This window comes from Bombina bombina, chromosome 6 (genome assembly GCF_027579735.1).
Source record: "Bombina bombina isolate aBomBom1 chromosome 6, aBomBom1.pri, whole genome shotgun sequence".
Lineage (NCBI taxonomy): Eukaryota > Metazoa > Chordata > Amphibia > Anura > Bombinatoridae > Bombina > Bombina bombina.
The window spans coordinates 1,122,285,908-1,122,304,737 of record NC_069504.1 but is presented as its reverse complement, the minus strand read 5'-3'; the positions used below and the strand labels follow the sequence as shown (position 1 = coordinate 1,122,304,737).

At 42.5% G+C, this 18,830-nt stretch overlaps 1 protein-coding gene across 1 annotated transcript in view; it reads left to right on the top strand.

The window, feature by feature from the left end:
• Nucleotides 1–18,830, top strand: part of ITPR2 (inositol 1,4,5-trisphosphate receptor type 2) — a 920,836-nt gene that overhangs the window by 749,040 nt on the left and 152,966 nt on the right. The window contains exons 41-43 of the mRNA XM_053719707.1: nt 4,505–4,680; nt 8,258–8,422; nt 16,291–16,486. Coding sequence (XP_053575682.1) covers nt 4,505–4,680; nt 8,258–8,422; nt 16,291–16,486 — 537 coding nt within the window. The remainder of the gene's footprint in view (nt 1–4,504; nt 4,681–8,257; nt 8,423–16,290; nt 16,487–18,830) is intronic.

Sequence of the window (18,830 nt, the reverse complement as noted above, 5' to 3'; positions counted from 1 at the left end):
TAATGCCAAGAAAACTTAGGACCGTTACCGGATTCTCAGACTTCTCCCGAGCGATGGGAACTCAAAAATCACTTGCCACTAGATAACAAAACATCCCGCATATGCCTACATATCTCAGACACAGCCGGGGCGACAAACAGGAAGTCGTCAAGATAATGCACGACTGCACCAAAGCACGACTGGACATGAATCACCCATTTTAGAAAAGTGCTGAAACACTCGAAGAGGGAGCAGGATATGGAGCAGCCCATAGGCAGACAAAGGTCCGCAAAATAGGAACCGTCAGCATAGCAACCAATCAAATGAGGAGAGGAAGGGTGAACAGACAATAACCAAAACGCTACCTCAGTATCAATCTTGGCCAGCAACGCAGACCTACCAGCCATCCGAACCAAGCTAACAGCTTGATCAAAAGAGGCGTTCTTAACCTGAGCCAATTACTCCGGAATCCCATCATTAACTGATCCCTCTTTGGGGAAAGATAGATGATGGATCAAACGGAACTTCCCATGCTCCCGCTTCAGAACTACTCCCAAAGGCGAAATCCTCAAACCGGGCAAAGGAGGCTCAGGAAATGGGCCTGCCATGCGGCCCAATGCAACCTCCTTAAAAAAATTCAGTTTCCACCCCAGGCCACTGTCAAGCCGATTTTAGATTGCCCCTAAAAACACACAGACCCACTTGAGAAGGGATAACATAGCCAAAGCTAAAACCGTGGAGCAACAATGCTGCCTTCTCCCCACAACCTTTCTTCCTAGCGTACTTGACGAGCCATGGCTCCATCGCACTTAGCCTCACCGGGGTTACCCCCTTTGTCAACTGACTCAAGACTCCCACTGGACTTCCCTTTTCGGAAAAATTTGAAAAAGGGGTGAAAACCCCCACATCCCGAGCATTCGTGCTGGAATTTACAGGTCGCTCCCAACTTACAAAACTTCTCGTTAAAGTCAAAACAGTAGCCCTTTTTACCACCAACCGGCGACCCCCCCGAAGGTGACCACCGGATCTTCAACCACAACCCCATATCCCGATCGTCCCAATGCATAGCGGGCTTAACCGATAAACGCTGCCTAAACTGCTCATCGTAAGCCCACCAAGTCATACCCCCATACGTTCTCTGAGCCGTCAAGTGCATACCTAAAGGCCTAATCGAGGCAGGATTGTGACATTGCCGTGTCCGCCACCGCTAGCCACTTTATCCCCTACCCCACCAACCGTGACCACCAAACCAGATACCTGGCTACAGGCGGAATCACCCACCGAGGGCCACTCACTGGAGCACTTACTGTAGTCTCCTTCACCAGCGAGGAGGCCGAGGGAGATCCCTCCGGGGGAACCCTCGCCACCGCCGGCAACACTGGCCCTCCAGCTTCGCCAACAATTCCCGCAATCCCGCTAATAAAGACCCCGACACAGACTCACCACTAGACACACCCTCACAACCCAATACAGATTGCCCACCCTCAGCTGACCCAATAGCCATCTCACCTGAACTGGTCTCTGCTGACGGTCGAACGCCAACGCTTTCACCCAGCATTCTCGACTGTAGCCCACTCCTGCACTGCTCCGTAACTCTGCCTTGTGCAACTGATGTCCCGGCAACCACACCCCGTACCTCCGAATCCACTTGGGGCGGCCGCCATATCGAAGTCTGCAAAACAGGGACACGTGAAACCATATTCAGGGGCAAGTACCCACCCCGTCCCCGTCTCCCCCTAGATTGGCTGACCCCACCAACCGTAGCATTCCCTCTACCTCTTTTGGGGGCCGTCACTCCAAAAAACCCTGACCCCAACACATCAGATCCTGGCCTCCTACATGTTCTCCCTCTACCCGCCCCCAAAGGACCCTCAGGCCTACACGACCATCTATCAAGTGACCAGGCACCTTTAGAAGCAGCCGTAGATGTTAACCCTCCACTACACACAGGACCCTCGGTACCTCCACCTTCTGTACCCACCAGTCGAACGTGACCAGACGGACCAGGACCCCCAGGCCAAGGGACTCCGTCATCCAGCTCAAGGAGAATGGACTCCGTCCAAAAACCCTGTAGGCTGAAGGATTCCTCCATCTGTCTGTCAACGACATCCAGAACTCCATGAGAAAGGCCAGCCGGATCCACAGGCCGTTCACACCGCTGCTCTATTTCTGCAAAAGAAACAGATGCACATGACAAATGTCCCCCCCTCTCCCCCCTCCAAAACCATGAATCCTCCTGCCAGAAATATCAGGGGAGGCCACGCCCTTTTGTGGGCAGAAAAATCTGAATACCCCAACCCAGAGGAGTGAATATGGGACCTAGACTCGCAAGAGGAAGGGGACAAACATAAGGTCATGTCACCCTGAGGAGGAGGCTCCTCTTGTACACCCCTGAACATCTCTTCCAGCTCACCCTCAGAATATATCTCCTCATCATCCCCCCAAAACCCTGAAGCTTGGCCTTGGTCCCTACCGGAGCCTACCACATAAACTTGGCCCTCATCTGTGGCATTAGATAAAACCGGAAGACCCTGCTTCCCCCCACAGGCCTTATCCCCCACGGCCTCCACACCCACTAAACAGGACCCATCTTCTACAGCAGGCCCAGCCGGGCTGTCATACTGCTCCCAAGCCTGATGTCCACCTGAAATAGCCTCCCCAGGCCCCACTTGGCTGTGAGCACCTGACCCCTGTGCAGACTTACCAGCAGGAGCCATAATTGGGGGAGCGCACTGCCTCCACCGACACCAGGAGACTCACCTCTGCCGAGGACCCAGCAGAAGACGAACTCCGACGGCCAGGAGCTGAACTGCCTCTCTTCACTCCTGACGACCGACCAGCAGGCTCTGGACTCAACCGGACAGGAGGACGGGACTTCCGTGCCGACTTGGGCCTCACCAACGCAGCATTCGCAACCGGAACTGGGACCCGCTCACCGAAGATGGACAGGAACTGCTCCTCCAACCAGGTAGGTCATTTTTCCACAGCAGCCTCCCGGATGTGACCTAACAGCTCCTCCAAGAAAGCCATAACTCAAAAGGCTGGAGCGGGAAGAATCCAAACTGGACGACAAGATGATTCTCCTAAAATGTTATAACGGTCTGGCACTTTTTCCCGCTCTGGCCCCTTAAGTAGTGCCTTCCTTGCTCCACCCCTTCCTTCTCTCCACCCACCAAAGGCCTATTCCTCCACAGGTCAAAGGCACCTGCCGTCTACCCTACTCTCGTCTCTAGGGGCCCCATTAAATGTCCTGATTTTCCCAGAATGGTACAAGATTTTTGCCTCCTGTCCCTTAGGTTTTATTGGCCTAGATTCAATTAAGTTTGTTTGTAAAACAAATATGTCACTGAATAACTCCACCATCATTTTGCCACTTAAAGCCCTGCCCCAGAGCAGCCAGTGGTGACCGGCTTTATTGAATTCAATAGATCTGCATCTATCTTGCACCCAGAAACTTCATGTCACATAGAACGAATGACACTGTCAAGGACAAGGGCATCACAATTTAAAGTAAAGGTAAACTTTGATGAATGAAAGTGCCCCTATTTTTAATAGTATTTTAAAAAAAACGGGCTTTCATTCATCAAAGTTTACCTTTATTTTAAAAAAAAACAACAAAACATTAAAAAGAAACAAATTAGAACGAACAAAAAACCCTCTCTCTAAAAAACAGTCCCCTTTAACATATGTACAAAAGAAGTCAGAAAACAAGACAACCTTGTCTGCTCTGAAATAGGAATAGATGATTGTGAGATAAGATACTTCACATGGGCAATTATGTCTTTCTGAATCCCATATGCTGAGTCGCAGGCTTTAGAGAACGGCCCAGAACACCTGGGACATCTACAGTCAGCACCGTGTTTGCGTCTGTCAGATTTCTGGTTCTATTCCTTAAAGGAATAGTCTAAACAAAATTAAACTTTCATGATTCGGATAGAGCATGCAGTTTTAAGCCACTTTCGAATTTGCTCCTATTATCAATTTTTCTTTGTTCTCATGTTATCTTTATTTGAAAAAACAATAATGTAAGCATAGGACTGGGTCCATTTTTGGTTCAGAACCTAGGGTAGCACTTTCTGATTGGTGTCTAAATTAGCCACCAATCAAGAAGTGTTCCCAGGTGCTGAACCAAAAATGGGCCGTCTCCTAAGCTTACATTCAAATAAAGATACCAAGAGAACAAAGAAAAAAAAATAGATAATAGGAGTAAATTATAAAGTTGCTTAAAATTGCTGCTGTATCTGAATCATGAAAGTTTAATTTTGACTACACATTTAACCTAACAAAACAGGCGAACATTGAAATTATACGTATTTACAGAACCTTTTGTTTAATGTTGGTAACAATTATGTTATTTCCGTCAATAAAGTTTGACAAGATGCAATTGTAAAGGGCATTCCGTCAGTCCTGCCATACACATGTTTGTCTAGTAGACAGCTGAGATCAGGTGACAGACAATATGTTGTTATTAGGAGAGATTCTGTTTTTGCTCCTCTGCGATCTGACGTTTTGTGTCCCGTTGCAGGTACGCTGTCCCCTCTGTTCTCTGTCCTCCTGTGGATTGCAGTAGCTGTTTGCACATCTATGTTATTTATTTTCCCCAAGCCTTTTGGAATAAGACCATTTCTGGTGTCGGTGATGCTCCGATCTATATACACAATCGGCCTAGGACCTACTCTTATACTGCTAGGGGCGGCTAACGTGAGTATTACAATATTGATGTGAATGAAGTTATTATGATACAGGGATATGTACATATTCCAGCCATACACTCTAGCAATAACAGTTCCAGATATTCACGACTAGAACAGCTGGTGACTTTTGTAGACAAGTGGTCTTTCAGCTGAATTATAAGGAGTTTCTGCAACCAGACCCATTCCTGCTCCAATAACCCCGGATTCAGCACTGAGGTTTGCTTTAAAATGCACTGACATCTGTTGAGTGCTACAATAATGTCTGATAATTGGTTTTCCTTACCTTGTTATTACACATCCCATTTACCGGTGCAATTGTTTATCCGTATTAATCATTCAATTAATCAACCAACAACAGATTATTTTTTTACATATGCATGTTTATATCAGCAATTAAAGGGACATAGTTATAGGGCTAGATTACGGGTATAGTGCTATTTTGCGCTCCCACTCGTGCGTTAAGTTCGCTAGACGACAGTTGTGACACCAGCCTGCGCAGGAGCTTGTTACAGCTAACAAGTATTCCACATAGGAAATACAATGACCAGAGAGGGATTATGAACCTGACTGACAATCCTAGGGTATATTTACATTTTCTCTATTTTTTGTGGCTCTTAATATTTTGTATAATGTTAATTTGTATAATGGTGTTAGTGCATAGTCTTGTAAATATGTTGTACAGAACACATGACACTGTGATCTTCATTTATATATCCTGTTCTCACAGATTTCAGTAAAATATAAGTGGCAGAGGGTTTAAAATACAGCTGAATTCATGCAATATTATTTGCAAATGATTATTTTGCCCTGTCAGAAATCTACAAAATATAAATGGTACTGGTATTATAATATTCCAAATACCGATTGCATCAAGTGATGCATCTACTTATTGGCTGTCACCAACAGTGGAACAATGAGGGGGCTGGCTTTTGTTTGACTGACACCTATAAAATTCCCTAGCCATTAGTATAGGGATCTATAGATGCAGCCTGATCAGCTGTAGAATAATTTAAAGATCAGTGATAAAGGCATTTGTGTTCCACTCATTCCGTGCCTTTAAGGTGCATAGGTTTGCATCAGACTAATGAAGCGGTCTCCATGTGATATTCTGTATGCCGTGCACACGCTGTGTACAGAACGCAAGCTGTGCTTTTACATTAAGTCCAAAAAAAGTGATTATCCAGCCTCCAGTAAAATTTAAAAGACCTTTATTATCTCTTTACAGGGTCCATCATACAAACAACGTTTCAAACCACAACCTGGTTCTTAATCATGTCTCTGACATGATTAAGAACCAGGTTGTGGTTTGAAACGTTGTTTGTATGATGGACCCTGTAAAGAGATAATAAAGGTCTTTTAAATTTTACTGGAGGCTGGATAATCACTTTTTTTGGACTTTGCATTTGGGATTTGGCTAATCCGTTCCTGTGCCCCAGTACATTACTAGAGGTGCTGTCTTTCTTCACAAATACTTTTACATTAAGTCTCTGTCATGCTGGCACAGTTTGTGCTGGCAGTGATTACTTATTGAGCAAGTTCCACCTTCCGATACTTGATACAGCTTTTAAGTAAGCAAAGTGTGTACTTATCATACAACTATAAGCAAGAACAGAAGGGAAAATAACAACTTGTCTTACAAAGTGGTGGCTGTGACAAAATCTCACATTGTTAAGCTAACATGAAAGACCAAGCACATTTGAGGGGTGGCTGCATATTAAATTGTGGAGATAGCTATCAAAATAGATAACTCAATAGGGGGCGCTCTAGAACAATGGAAAAGTAAAGCATAGCATAAAAAAATTATTGAAAAAATACTGTTAACACAATATAAATAAATAATAATTAAAAAATGGAATAAAATGTATTATGAGATGTATCAGAAGGCAATGAAGGCCAAAATGGAAAGTCAATTGTTGGTAACAGTCCCAAAGAGTGACAAATAGATGGGAATCGCAGGGAACATTCCAGGTATATAAGACGACAGCAGCACTCTCCTCACATCACCAAAGAAAGACGTCTATGCAAAAAAAAAGAACAAAAGAGAGGCGCTTTGTGTGTACCAGTACAAACGGATAAGTGAGATAAAGATAGGCCCACAACAGGGTACTCACATTCTGTAGGAGCACTCAGACAGTGCTATTAGGCGCGGACTGGGTACTCAACAGCAACCCAGCTTGCTGATACTTCCAGCGTGTCTCCAGGGACAATCCGGGAACCCCCTTCTAGGACTGGAAAGGTAGACTGTCCAGGTGATAAACTTCAGAAAGTCAGGAAGGTGGTGCTGGTGATATCCTAGGCCCCCACGACAGGCAGGAGCAATCCCAATAATGGGAATAGAGGCGGTGTGTTTGGTAGAAATGATCAGTAGCAGTTCCAAGTTAAAATGTAAAAAGAATTGGTTTATTAAAAAAAAATTTTTAAAAAAGGATTAAATAACTGGAACAATAGGATATCCTATTCACATGCGACGCGTTTCTCAGCTGTAGTGCTGTTTCATCAGGCATATATGGCAAACTGATCATAACTCTACTATATATATATACAAACACACCAAACAAATCAATTAAGCAATATAACAAGCACCTGGAGTTCTCCAACAGAGGGAGGGTACCCAGGTTATTAACCCTTCATCTATAGCATATACTTCACATCCCTAGTGGCAAAAAAAGGGGTTCATATATGTGTGCCTGCATCTGCCATAGATGTGAAAAATGTAAAAAATTATACAATGTGATTATAGATGTTCGTAAAAAATATGAAGGAGTTTTATAATCATTGAAGTTTTTATAGAATTAATAATGTGATAAAATAAAAAAAATTCATGTGAAGGGATAAGTGGATGCAGCAAAATGTATCTAAACCTCTAGGACAAATGTCATAAATCTAAGTAGATGATATGCACATAGGATAGATTGATCATCCATCTAAACATATCAATAAGGTGTCAAATGCAAGGAAATAGTTCTCTATATTGTTTACACAAATAAAAGACCTTTGTTTCTTTAAAAAACGTGTACATATTGAGTAGTCATATTGTGCTAAACCAGATCACTCGACCCACCGGTGAATAGCAGTACGGATCCACTTACATAAAGTAGTCTTAAGGAATAATCGTGCGCATAATGATAGCGTTCCTCCCTAAACAATGTTAAATGAAAGTAAAGATGGTCGATGCTACTACATGATCAAAAAGTAATTCCAGATAAACACCATCCAATCTGAGGATACGTCACTAACACGCCAACAAACATGTAAGACCCGGACAATGAGGAGTCGTCTAGTAAAAGTGTAGGAACAATCACAGATATTAAATTGTGTTGCAGGTGTGAGATTATATGTTTAAACTTCTAAATTAAATGAGCAGTTATTTCCAAATGTAACAGACGGTTGTGCATTTCAGTTGCAAAACCTCATTGTATTGGCTGAAAATGTATTTGAGACTTGTGAGAATTCCCCAGTTTTTCAGTACAGCATCTAATGTATTTTTTTTTTCTCTTGCCCTGTATCTCTTTATTCACCTATGTCTCTTTCTATGTCCCCACTTTCTTTCCGTCCGTTTGTCATTGTGACCACGTCACTCACAGTTGTGTAATAAGGTTGTTTTCCTGGTGAGCTTTGTTGGGAACCGTGGAACGTTCACGCGAGGTTACCGGGCCGTTATCATGGATATGGCGTTTTTGTATCATGTGGTTTATGTCATTGTCTGCATGTTGGGACTTTTCGTTCATGAGTTCTTCTACAGCTTCTTGGTAAGTGAGGGGCAAAAAAGAAAAAGGTTTGGTTCTTCTCAAAAAAGTCCTTCTAGATGTTTAAAATATTGTTGTTTTCAGGGCACTGTTTTCTGTAATTAAAGGGCCAGTAAAACTACAAAATAATATTATATAATTTTGCACACAACTTTAAAGATCATTAAACTGAATGTAGCTCGCTACCAGACCAGAACAGGGGAAAAAAAGACCCGCTCAGTAGAGCCAGGAGCGGCGTGTAGAAAAATCCAATTTTGAAATAAAATATATCTGAAATCCTTTAAACTTTAAAGTTGGCGTTAAGCTAATGTTATATAATTCTGCACTATGTGCAGAATTATATAACATTATTTCTCCAACATAGGTGTGTCCGGTCCACGGCGTCATCCTTACTTGTGGGATATTCTCTTCCCCAACAGGAAATGGCAAAGAGCCCAGCAAAGCTGGTCACATGATCCCTCCTAGGCTCCGCCTACCCCAGTCATTCTCTTTGCCGTTGTACAGGCAACATCTCCACGGAGATGGCTTAGAGTTTTTTAGTGTTTAACTGTAGTTTTTATTATTCAATCAAGAGTTTGTTATTTTAAAATAGTGCTGGTATGTACTATTTACTCTGAAACAGAAAAGAGATGAAGATTTCTGTTTGTAAGAGGAAAATGATTTTAGCAACCGTTACTAAAATCCATGGCTGTTCCACACAGGACTGTTGAGAGGAATTAACTTCAGTTGGGGGAACAGTGAGCAGTCTTTTGCTGCTTGAGGTATGACACATTCTAACAAGACGATGTAATGCTGGAAGCTGTCATTTTCCCTATGGGATCCGGTAAGCCATTTTTATTCAGACAGTAAATAAGGGCTTCACAAGGGCTTATTAAGACTGTAGACATTTTCTGGGCTAAATCGATTCATATATACACATATTTAGCCTTGAGGAATCATTTAATCTGGGTATTTTTGTAAAATAATATCGGCAGGCACTGTTTTAGACACCTTATTCTCTAGGGGCTTTCCCTAATCATAGGCAGAGCCTCATTTTCGCGCCGGTATTGCGCACTTGTTTTTGAGAAGCATGACATGCAGTCGCATGTGTGAGGAGCTCTGATACATAGAAAAGACTTTCTGAAGGCGTCATTTGGTATCGTATTCCCCTTTGGGCTTGGTTGGGTCTCAGCAAAGCAGATACCAGGGACTGTAAAGGGGTTAAAGATAAAAACGGCTCCGGTTCCGTTATTTTAAGGGTTAAAGCTTCCAAATTTGGTGTGCAATACTTTAAAGGCTTTAAGACACTGTGGTGAAATTTTGGTGAATTTTGAACAATTCCTTCATACTTTTTCGCAATTGCAGTAATAAAGTGTGTTCAGTTTAAAATTTAAAGTGACAGTAACGGTTTTATTTTAAAACGTTTTTTGTACTTTGTTATCAAGTTTATGCCTGTTTAACATGTCTGAACTACCAGATAGACTGTGTTCTGAATGTGGGGAAGCCAAGGTTCCTTCTCATTTACATAGATGTGATTTATGTGACACTGAAAATGATGCCCAAGATGATTCCTCAAGTGAGGGGAGTAAGCATGGTACTGCATCATTCCCTCCTTCGTCTACACCAGTCTTGCCCACTCAGGAGGCCCCTAGTACATCTAGCGCGCCAATACTCCTTACTATGCAACAATTAACGGCTGTAATGGATAATTCTATCAAAAACATTTTAGCCAAAATGCCCACTTATCAGCGTAAGCGCGACTGCTCTGTTTTAGATACTGAAGAGCATGAGGACGCTGATGATAATGGTTCTGAAATGCCCCTACACCAGTCTGAGGGGGCCAGGGAGGTTTTGTCTGAGGGAGAAATTTCAGATTCAGGGAAAATTTCTCAACAAGCTGAACCCGATGTGATTACATTTAAATTTAAGTTGGAACATCTCCGCGCTCTGCTTAAGGAGGTATTATCCACTCTGGATGATTGTGAGAATTTGATCATCCCAGAGAAACTATGTAAAATGGACAAGTTCCTAGAGGTCCCGGGGCTCCCAGAAGCTTTTCCTATACCCAAGCGGGTGGCGGACATTGTAAATAAAGAATGGGAAAGGCCCGGTATACCTTTCGTCCCTCCCCCCATATTTAAAAAATTGTTTCCTATGGTCGACCCCAGAAAGGACTTATGGCAGACAGTCCCCAAGGTCGAGGGAGCGGTTTCTACTTTAAACAAACGCACCACTATACCCATAGAAGATAGTTGTGCTTTCAAAGATCCTATGGATAAAAAATTAGAAGGTTTGCTTAAAAAGATGTTTGTTCAGCAAGGTTACCTTCTACAACCAATTTCATGCATTGTCCCTGTCACTACAGCCGCGTGTTTCTGGTTCGATGAGCTAGTAAAGGCGATCGATAGTGATTCTCCTCCTTATGAGGAGATTATGGACAGAATCCGTGCTCTCAAATTGGCTAATTCTTTCACCCTAGACGCCACTTTGCAATTGGCTAGGTTAGCGGCGAAAAATTCTGGGTTTGCTATTGTGGCGCGCAGAGCGCTTTGGTTGAAATCTTGGTCAGCGGATGCGTCTTCCAAGAACAAACTACTTAACATTCCTTTCAAGGGGAAAACGCTGTTTGGCCCTGACTTGAAAGAGATTATCTCTGATATCACTGGGGGTAAGGGCCACGCCCTTCCTCAGGATAGGTCTTTCAAGGCCAAAAATAAACCTAATTTTCGTCCCTTTCGTAGAAACGGACCAGCCCCAAGTGCTACGTCCTCTAAGCAAGAGGGTAATACTTCTCAAGCCAAGCCAGCCTGGAGACCAATGCAAGGCTGGAACAAGGGAAAGCAGGCCAAGAAACCTGCCACTGCTACCAAGACAGCATGAAATGTTGGCCCCCGATCCGGGACCGGATCTGGTGGGGGGCAGACTCTCTCTCTTCGCTCAGGCTTGGGCAAGAGATGTTCTGGATCCTTGGGCACTAGAAATAGTCTCCCAAGGTTATCTTCTGGAATTCAAGGGGCTTCCCCCAAGGGGGAGGTTCCACAGGTCTCAATTGTCTTCAGACCACATAAAGAGACAGGCATTCTTACATTGTGTAGAAGACCTGTTAAAAATGGGAGTGATTCATCCTGTTCCATTAGGAGAACAAGGGATGGGGTTCTACTCCAATCTGTTCATAGTTCCCAAAAAAGAGGGAACGTTCAGACCAATCTTAGATCTCAAGATCTTAAACAAGTTTCTCAAGGTTCCATCGTTCAAAATGGAAACCATTCGAACAATTCTTCCTTCCATCCAGGAAGGTCAATTCATGACCACGGTGGATTTAAAGGATGCGTATTTACATATTCCTATCCACAAGGAACATCATCGGTTCCTAAGGTTCGCATTCCTGGACAAGCATTACCAGTTCGTGGCGCTTCCTTTCGGATTAGCCACTGCTCCAAGGATTTTCACAAAGGTCCTAGGGTCCCTTCTAGCGGTACTAAGACCAAGGGGCATTGCAGTAGTTCCTTACTTGGACGACATTCTGATTCAAGCGTCGTCCCTTCCTCAAGCAAAGGCTCACACGGACATAGTCCTGGCCTTTCTCAGATCTCACGGATGGAAAGTGAACGTGGAAAAGAGTTCTCTATCTCCGTCGACAAGGGTTCCCTTCTTGGGAACAATAATAGACTCCTTAGAAATGAGGATTTTTCTGACAGAGGCCAGAAAAACAAAACTTCTAAACTCTTGTCAAACACTTCATTCCGTTCCTCTTCCTTCCATAGCGCAGTGCATGGAAGTAATAGGTTTGATGGTAGCGGCAATGGACATAGTTCCTTTTGCGCGCATTCATCTAAGACCATTACAACTGTGCATGCTCAGTCAGTGGAATGGGGACTATACAGACTTGTCTCCGAAGATACAAGTAAATCAGAGGACCAGAGACTCACTCCGTTGGTGGCTGTCCCTGGACAACCTGTCACAAGGGATGACCTTCCGCAGACCAGAGTGGGTCATTGTCACGACCGACGCCAGTCTGATGGGCTGGGGCGCGGTCTGGGGACCCCTGAAAGCTCAGGGTCTTTGGTCTCGGGAAGAATCTCTTCTACCGATAAATATTCTGGAACTGAGAGCGATATTCAATGCTCTCAAGGCTTGGCCTCAGCTAGCAAAGGCCAAGTTCATACGGTTTCAATCAGACAACATGACGACTGTTGCGTACATCAACCATCAGGGGGGAACAAGGAGTTCCCTGGCGATGGAAGAAGTGACCAAAATCATTCAATGGGCGGAGACTCACTCCTGCCACCTGTCTGCAATCCACATCCCAGGAGTGGAAAATTGGGAAGCGGATTTTCTGAGTCGTCAGACATTACATCCGGGGGAGTGGGAACTCCATCCGGAAATCTTTGCCCAAATTACTCAACTGTGGGGCATTCCAGACATGGATCTGATGGCCTCTCGTCAGAACTTCAAGGTTCCTTGCTACGGGTCCAGATCCAGGGATCCCAAGGCGACTCTAGTAGATGCACTAGTAGCACCTTGGACCTTCAAACTAGCTTATGTATTCCCGCCGTTTCCTCTCATCCCCAGGCTGGTAGCCAGGATCAATCAAGAGAGGGCGTCGGTGATCTTGATAGCTCCTGCGTGGCCACGCAGGACTTGGTATGCAGATCTGGTGAATATGTCATCGGCTCCACCATGGAAGCTACCTTTGAGACGAGACCTTCTTGTTCAAGGTCCGTTCGAACATCCGAATCTGGTCTCACTCCAGCTGACTGCTTGGAGATTGAACGCTTGATCTTATCAAAACGAGGGTTCTCAGATTCTGTTATTGATACTCTTGTTCAGGCCAGAAAGCCTGTAACTAGAAAAATTTACCACAAAATATGGAAAAAATATATCTGTTGGTGTGAATCTAAAGGATTCCCTTGGGACAAGGTAAAGATTCCTAAGATTCTATCCTTTCTTCAAGAAGGATTGGAGAAAGGATTATCTGCAAGTTCCTTGAAGGGACAGATTTCTGCCTTGTCTGTGTTACTTCACAAAAAGCTGGCAGCTGTGCCAGATGTTCAAGCCTTTGTTCAGGCTCTGGTTAGAATCAAGCCTGTTTACAAACCTTTGACTCCTCCTTGGAGTCTCAACTTAGTTCTTTCAGTTCTTCAGGGGGTTCCGTTTGAACCCTTACATTCCGTTGATATTAAGTTATTATCTTGGAAAGTTTTGTTTTTGGTTGCAATTTCTTCTGCTAGAAGAGTTTCAGAATTATCTGCTCTGCAGTGTTCTCCTCCTTATCTGGTGTTCCATGCAGATAAGGTGGTTTTACGTACTAAACCTGGTTTTCTTCCAAAAGTTGTTTCTAACAAAAACATTAACCAGGAGATAGTCGTGCCTTCTTTGTGTCCGAAACCAGTTTCGAAGAAGGAACGTTTGTTGCCCAATTTGGATGTTGTTCGCGCTCTAAAATTCTATTTAGATGCTACAAAGGATTTTAGACAAACATCTTCCTTGTTTGTTGTTTATTCTGGTAAAAGGAGAGGTCAAAAAGCAACTTCTACCTCTCTCTCTTTTTGGATTAAAAGCATCATCAGATTGGCTTATGTGACTGCCGGACGGCAGCCTCCTGAAAGAATCACAGCTCATTCCACTAGGGCTGTGGCTTCCACATGGGCCTTCAAGAACGAGGCTTCTGTTGATCAGATATGTAGGGCAGCGACTTGGTCTTCACTGCACACTTTTACCAAATTTTACAAGTTTGATACTTTTGCTTCTTCTGAGGCTATTTTTGGGAGAAAGGTTTTGCAAGTCGTGGTGCCTTCCATTTAGGTGACCTGATTTGCTCCCTCCCTTCATCCGTGTCCTAAAGCTTTGGTATTGGTTCCCACAAGTAAGGATGACGCCGTGGACCGGACACACCTATGTTGGAGAAAACAGAATTTATGTTTACCTGATAAATTACTTTCTCCAACGGTGTGTCCGGTCCACGGCCCGCCCTGGTTTTTTAATCAGGTCTGATAATTTATTTTCTTTAACTACAGTCACCACGGTATCATATGGTTTCTCCTATGCAAATATTCCTCCTTAACGTCGGTCGAATGACTGGGGTAGGCGGAGCCTAGGAGGGATCATGTGACCAGCTTTGCTGGGCTCTTTGCCATTTCCTGTTGGGGAAGAGAATATCCCACAAGTAAGGATGACGCCGTGGACCGGACACACCGTTGGAGAAAGTAATTTATCAGGTAAACATAAATTCTGTTTTTGTAGGTTTACTGGCCCTTTAAATTGAAACAGCAGCATGTGAACATGTTTATTTCATTTTATTACTTTTTTTTTTATTGCCTATTAAAAGGTGAAGTAAAAGCTGTCTATGTTTAAATTGAAAATAAAGGGACATGATGCTCAAATGTTGAAGCACTTAAAAATGATGTAGCATAGCTGTGAAAAAAGCTGACTAGAAAATATCACTTTAACATCTCCATTTAAAAAAGGAAGATAGTTTACCTCAAAATTTCCTATGTATTTGCACCCCACTGTAAAGAGACTTTAAGCAGCCAATTTGGATGCTAGTCCCAGGACTTGCAAGGTACTGTGTATCTAGCATGTGAAGGCACAGTCATGGTATTTTCCTATTTAGTTTAAGGAAATTTACATGCAATACATGACCTCAGCATTGCTGATGCTGATTGGCTACTGTTTTTTTTTCTTTTTAACTTGCAGCTGGACAGCAGGTGAAGTATAACTGTTCACCCAGCATTTACTTTTGTGAGCTGAAGCAATTTTGAGGTAAAATATCTTCCTTTTTTGCATAGAGATGCTCAGGTGATATTTTTTTTTATGTCCGCTTTTTACAGTTATGTTGCATCACTTTAAAGTGATTTAGCATCTGAGTATTATGTTCCTTTAATACAGTAGTATCTGTTGTGTACTTCCTACTAATGCCCATTGGCTCACAGGGGCTTCCTGCACATTGGTGGATACGTGCTTCTTGCTATTGCTTATTTGTTGATATATACTTCTTGACAGTTCTCATATTTAAAGGCCACAGTTTCATATCAGTGATAATAATGTTTAACAACAGTGTCCTTTTAAACAAATGTAATCTGCAACAATAAATACACACACATACCTGACCAATTCCGTTTGTGTTTGCAGAGTTACGCTACTAACAATTTCCTGAGGTCAAAAAAGTTTTTGCAAAATTTTCCATATGGACAAATATTTGAGTAGCTCATATTTTTACCAGACTAATTTCTCTGTTTCATTCATAATTTAGTTAAAGTTTTATAGTTCAATAAATTGTGTGGGTGAGCTCTGTGTGCACCATCCAAATGTATGCAAATAATAAATACACAGAGAAAGCTGTAGAACTTGCTATTAATGTGTACCAAAATAGGAATGAGACCATACTGATGCCTTAGTGCTTCCTAACTTATTGCAACCACCAATATCTAGTATAGGTTATGAAAATTATAAATATACTTGAACTTTGGAATATACTGGTTATGCTGGTACTTTGTCTATTTCATCAGTCTCCGTAGAATAAAGAGTAAATACTTCCTGTTTATTATAAGTACCAGAGATGGTCTGACACACCCCTGCTAAGTATCACCTTATGTATCTGCCCTGTGGTCCATTATCATAACCTCGACTCCCAACTCCCCTTGTATCTTATTACCAACGTTTACTACCATAAAGGTCTCTTCATGCCAATTTATACAGTGAGTCTGTGCTTTGATGATAAATAATATACAGTGTAAGATGTCTGCAGATGTGTAGTACTGCACAGGGGGAAAGTTGCTACCCAGACAGGGCAGCTGATTATTTACTAGGCTGGCTCGCCATTACAATAAATTTATACTCCAATGTTCTGAAGGCACCATTCAACTGATCATTATTTGTTCTGTACTTTGCAGCTGTTTGATTTGGTGTACAGAGAGGAAACCTTATTAAATGTCATAAAAAGTGTTACACGGAACGGGCGCTCTATTATCCTGACAGCTGTGCTGGCGTTGATTCTGGTCTATCTCTTCTCCATTATTGGCTTCCTCTTCTTGAAAGATGACTTCATCATGGAGGTGGACAGGCTGAAAAACAGAACTCCTGACCTAGGTAACCCTTCTGATTGACCATCACACCAGGCCTCTTAATCATGTGACATTTCATGAGATAGAGATCCATGTTATGCTTTACAAGGGCTGGGCATATGATGCCATTTTGTATTTGTTACATGGGTTAGGGACATACAGTATAACGGGTGCAAGAACCACATAGACCTGTGTTTTTCATCTGTCTTTTTTAGTGCAAGGATAGAATAGCAGAAAATCTGCTGTAAGTTTAAGTCTCTAATTATTTTATAGAAGCCATTAGCACAAATATTTTGAAGACCTTCAGCAAAACAGCCATGGGAAACCCCATTTATGGTCACTGGAAATTTAAACTAGTAATTGTGACGATTATACAGAGAAATAGCTGGGGTATTTGTTTACAAGAACTGCTTGATCAGCGTGGGGCATATGGGTATAATTAGAGGGACAGTAAAATCAAAATGATTTAAACTTTCATGATTTAGATAGAGCATGTGATTTTAAACAACTTGTATATTTACTTCTGTTATCACATTTGCTTTGTTCTCTTAGGCCTAGATTTAGAGTTCGGCGGTAAAAGGGCTGTTAACGCTCCGCGGGTTTTTTTCTGGCCGCACCATAAATTTAACTCTGGTATCGAGAGTTCAAACAAATGCTGCGTTAGGCTCCAAAAAAGGAGCGTAGAGCATTTTTACCGCAAATGCAACTCTCGATACCAGAGTTGCTTACGGACGCGGCCGGCATCAAAAACGTGCTCGTGCACGATTCTCCCATAGGAAACAATGGGGCTGTTTGAGCTGAAAAAAAACCTAACACCTGCAAAAAAGCAGCGTTCAGCTCCTAACGCAGCCCCATTGTTTCCTATGGGGAAACACTTCCTACGTCTGCACCTAACACCCTAACATGTACCCCGAGTCTAAACACCCCTAACCTTACACTTATTAACCCCTAATCTGCCGCCCCCGCTATCGCTGACCCCTGCATTACACTTTTAACCCCTAATCTGCCGCTCCGTAAACCGCCGCCACCTACGTTATCCCTATGTACCCCTAATCTGCTGCCCTAACATCGCCGACCCCTATGTTATATTTATTAACCCCTAATCTGCCCCCCACAACGTCGCCGACACCTACCTACACTTATTAACCCCTAATCTGCCGAGCGGACCTGAGCGCTACTATAATAAAGTTATTAACCCCTAATCCGCCTCACTATCCCTATCATAAATAGTATTAACCCCTAATCTGCCCTCCCTAACATCGCCGACACCTACCTTCAATTATTAACCCCTAATCTGCCGACCGGAGCTCACCGCTATTCTAATAAATGTATTAACCCCTAAAGCTAAGTCTAACCCTAACACTAACACCCCCCTAAGTTAAATATAATTTTTATCTAACGAAATAAATTAACTCTTATTAAATAAATAATTCCTATTTAAAGCTAAATACTTACCTGTAAAATACATCCTAATATAGCTACAATATAAATTATAATTATATTATAGCTATTTTAGGATTAATATTTATTTTACAGGCAACTTTGTAATTATTTTAACCAGGTACAATAGCTATTAAATAGTTAAGAACTATTTAATAGTTACCTAGTTAAAATAATTACAAATTTACCTGTAAAATAAATCCTAACCTAAGATATAATTAAACCTAACACTACCCTATCAATAAAATAATTAAATAAACTACCTACAATTACCTACAATTAACCTAACACTACACTATCAATAAATTAATTAAACACAATTGCTACAAATAAATAAAATTAAATAAACTATCTAAAGTACAAAAAATAAAAAAGAACTAAGTTACAGAAAATAATAAAATATTTACAAACATAAGAAAAATATTACAACAATTTTAAACTAATTACACCTACTCTAAGCCCCCTAATAAAATAACAAAGCCCCCCAAAATAAAAAATTCACTACCCTATTCTAAAATACAAATATTACAAGCTCTTTTACCTTACCAGCCCTGAACAGGGCCCTTTGCGGGGCATGCCCCAAGAATTTCAGCTCTTTTGCCTGTAAAAAAAAACATACAATACCCCCCCCCCAACATTACAACCCACCACCCACATACCCCTAATCTAACCCAAACCCCCCTTAAATAAACCTAACACTACCCCCCTGATGATCTTCCTACCTTGTCTTCACCATGCCAGGTTCACCGATCCGTCCTGGCTCCAAGATCTTCATCCACCCCAAGCGGGGGCTAGACATCCACTGAAGAAGTCCAGAAGAGGGTCCAAAGTCTTCCTCCTATCCGGCAAGAAGAGGACATCCGGACCGGCAAACATCTTCTCCAAGCGGCATCTTCTATCTTCTTCCATCCGATGACGACCGGCTCCAT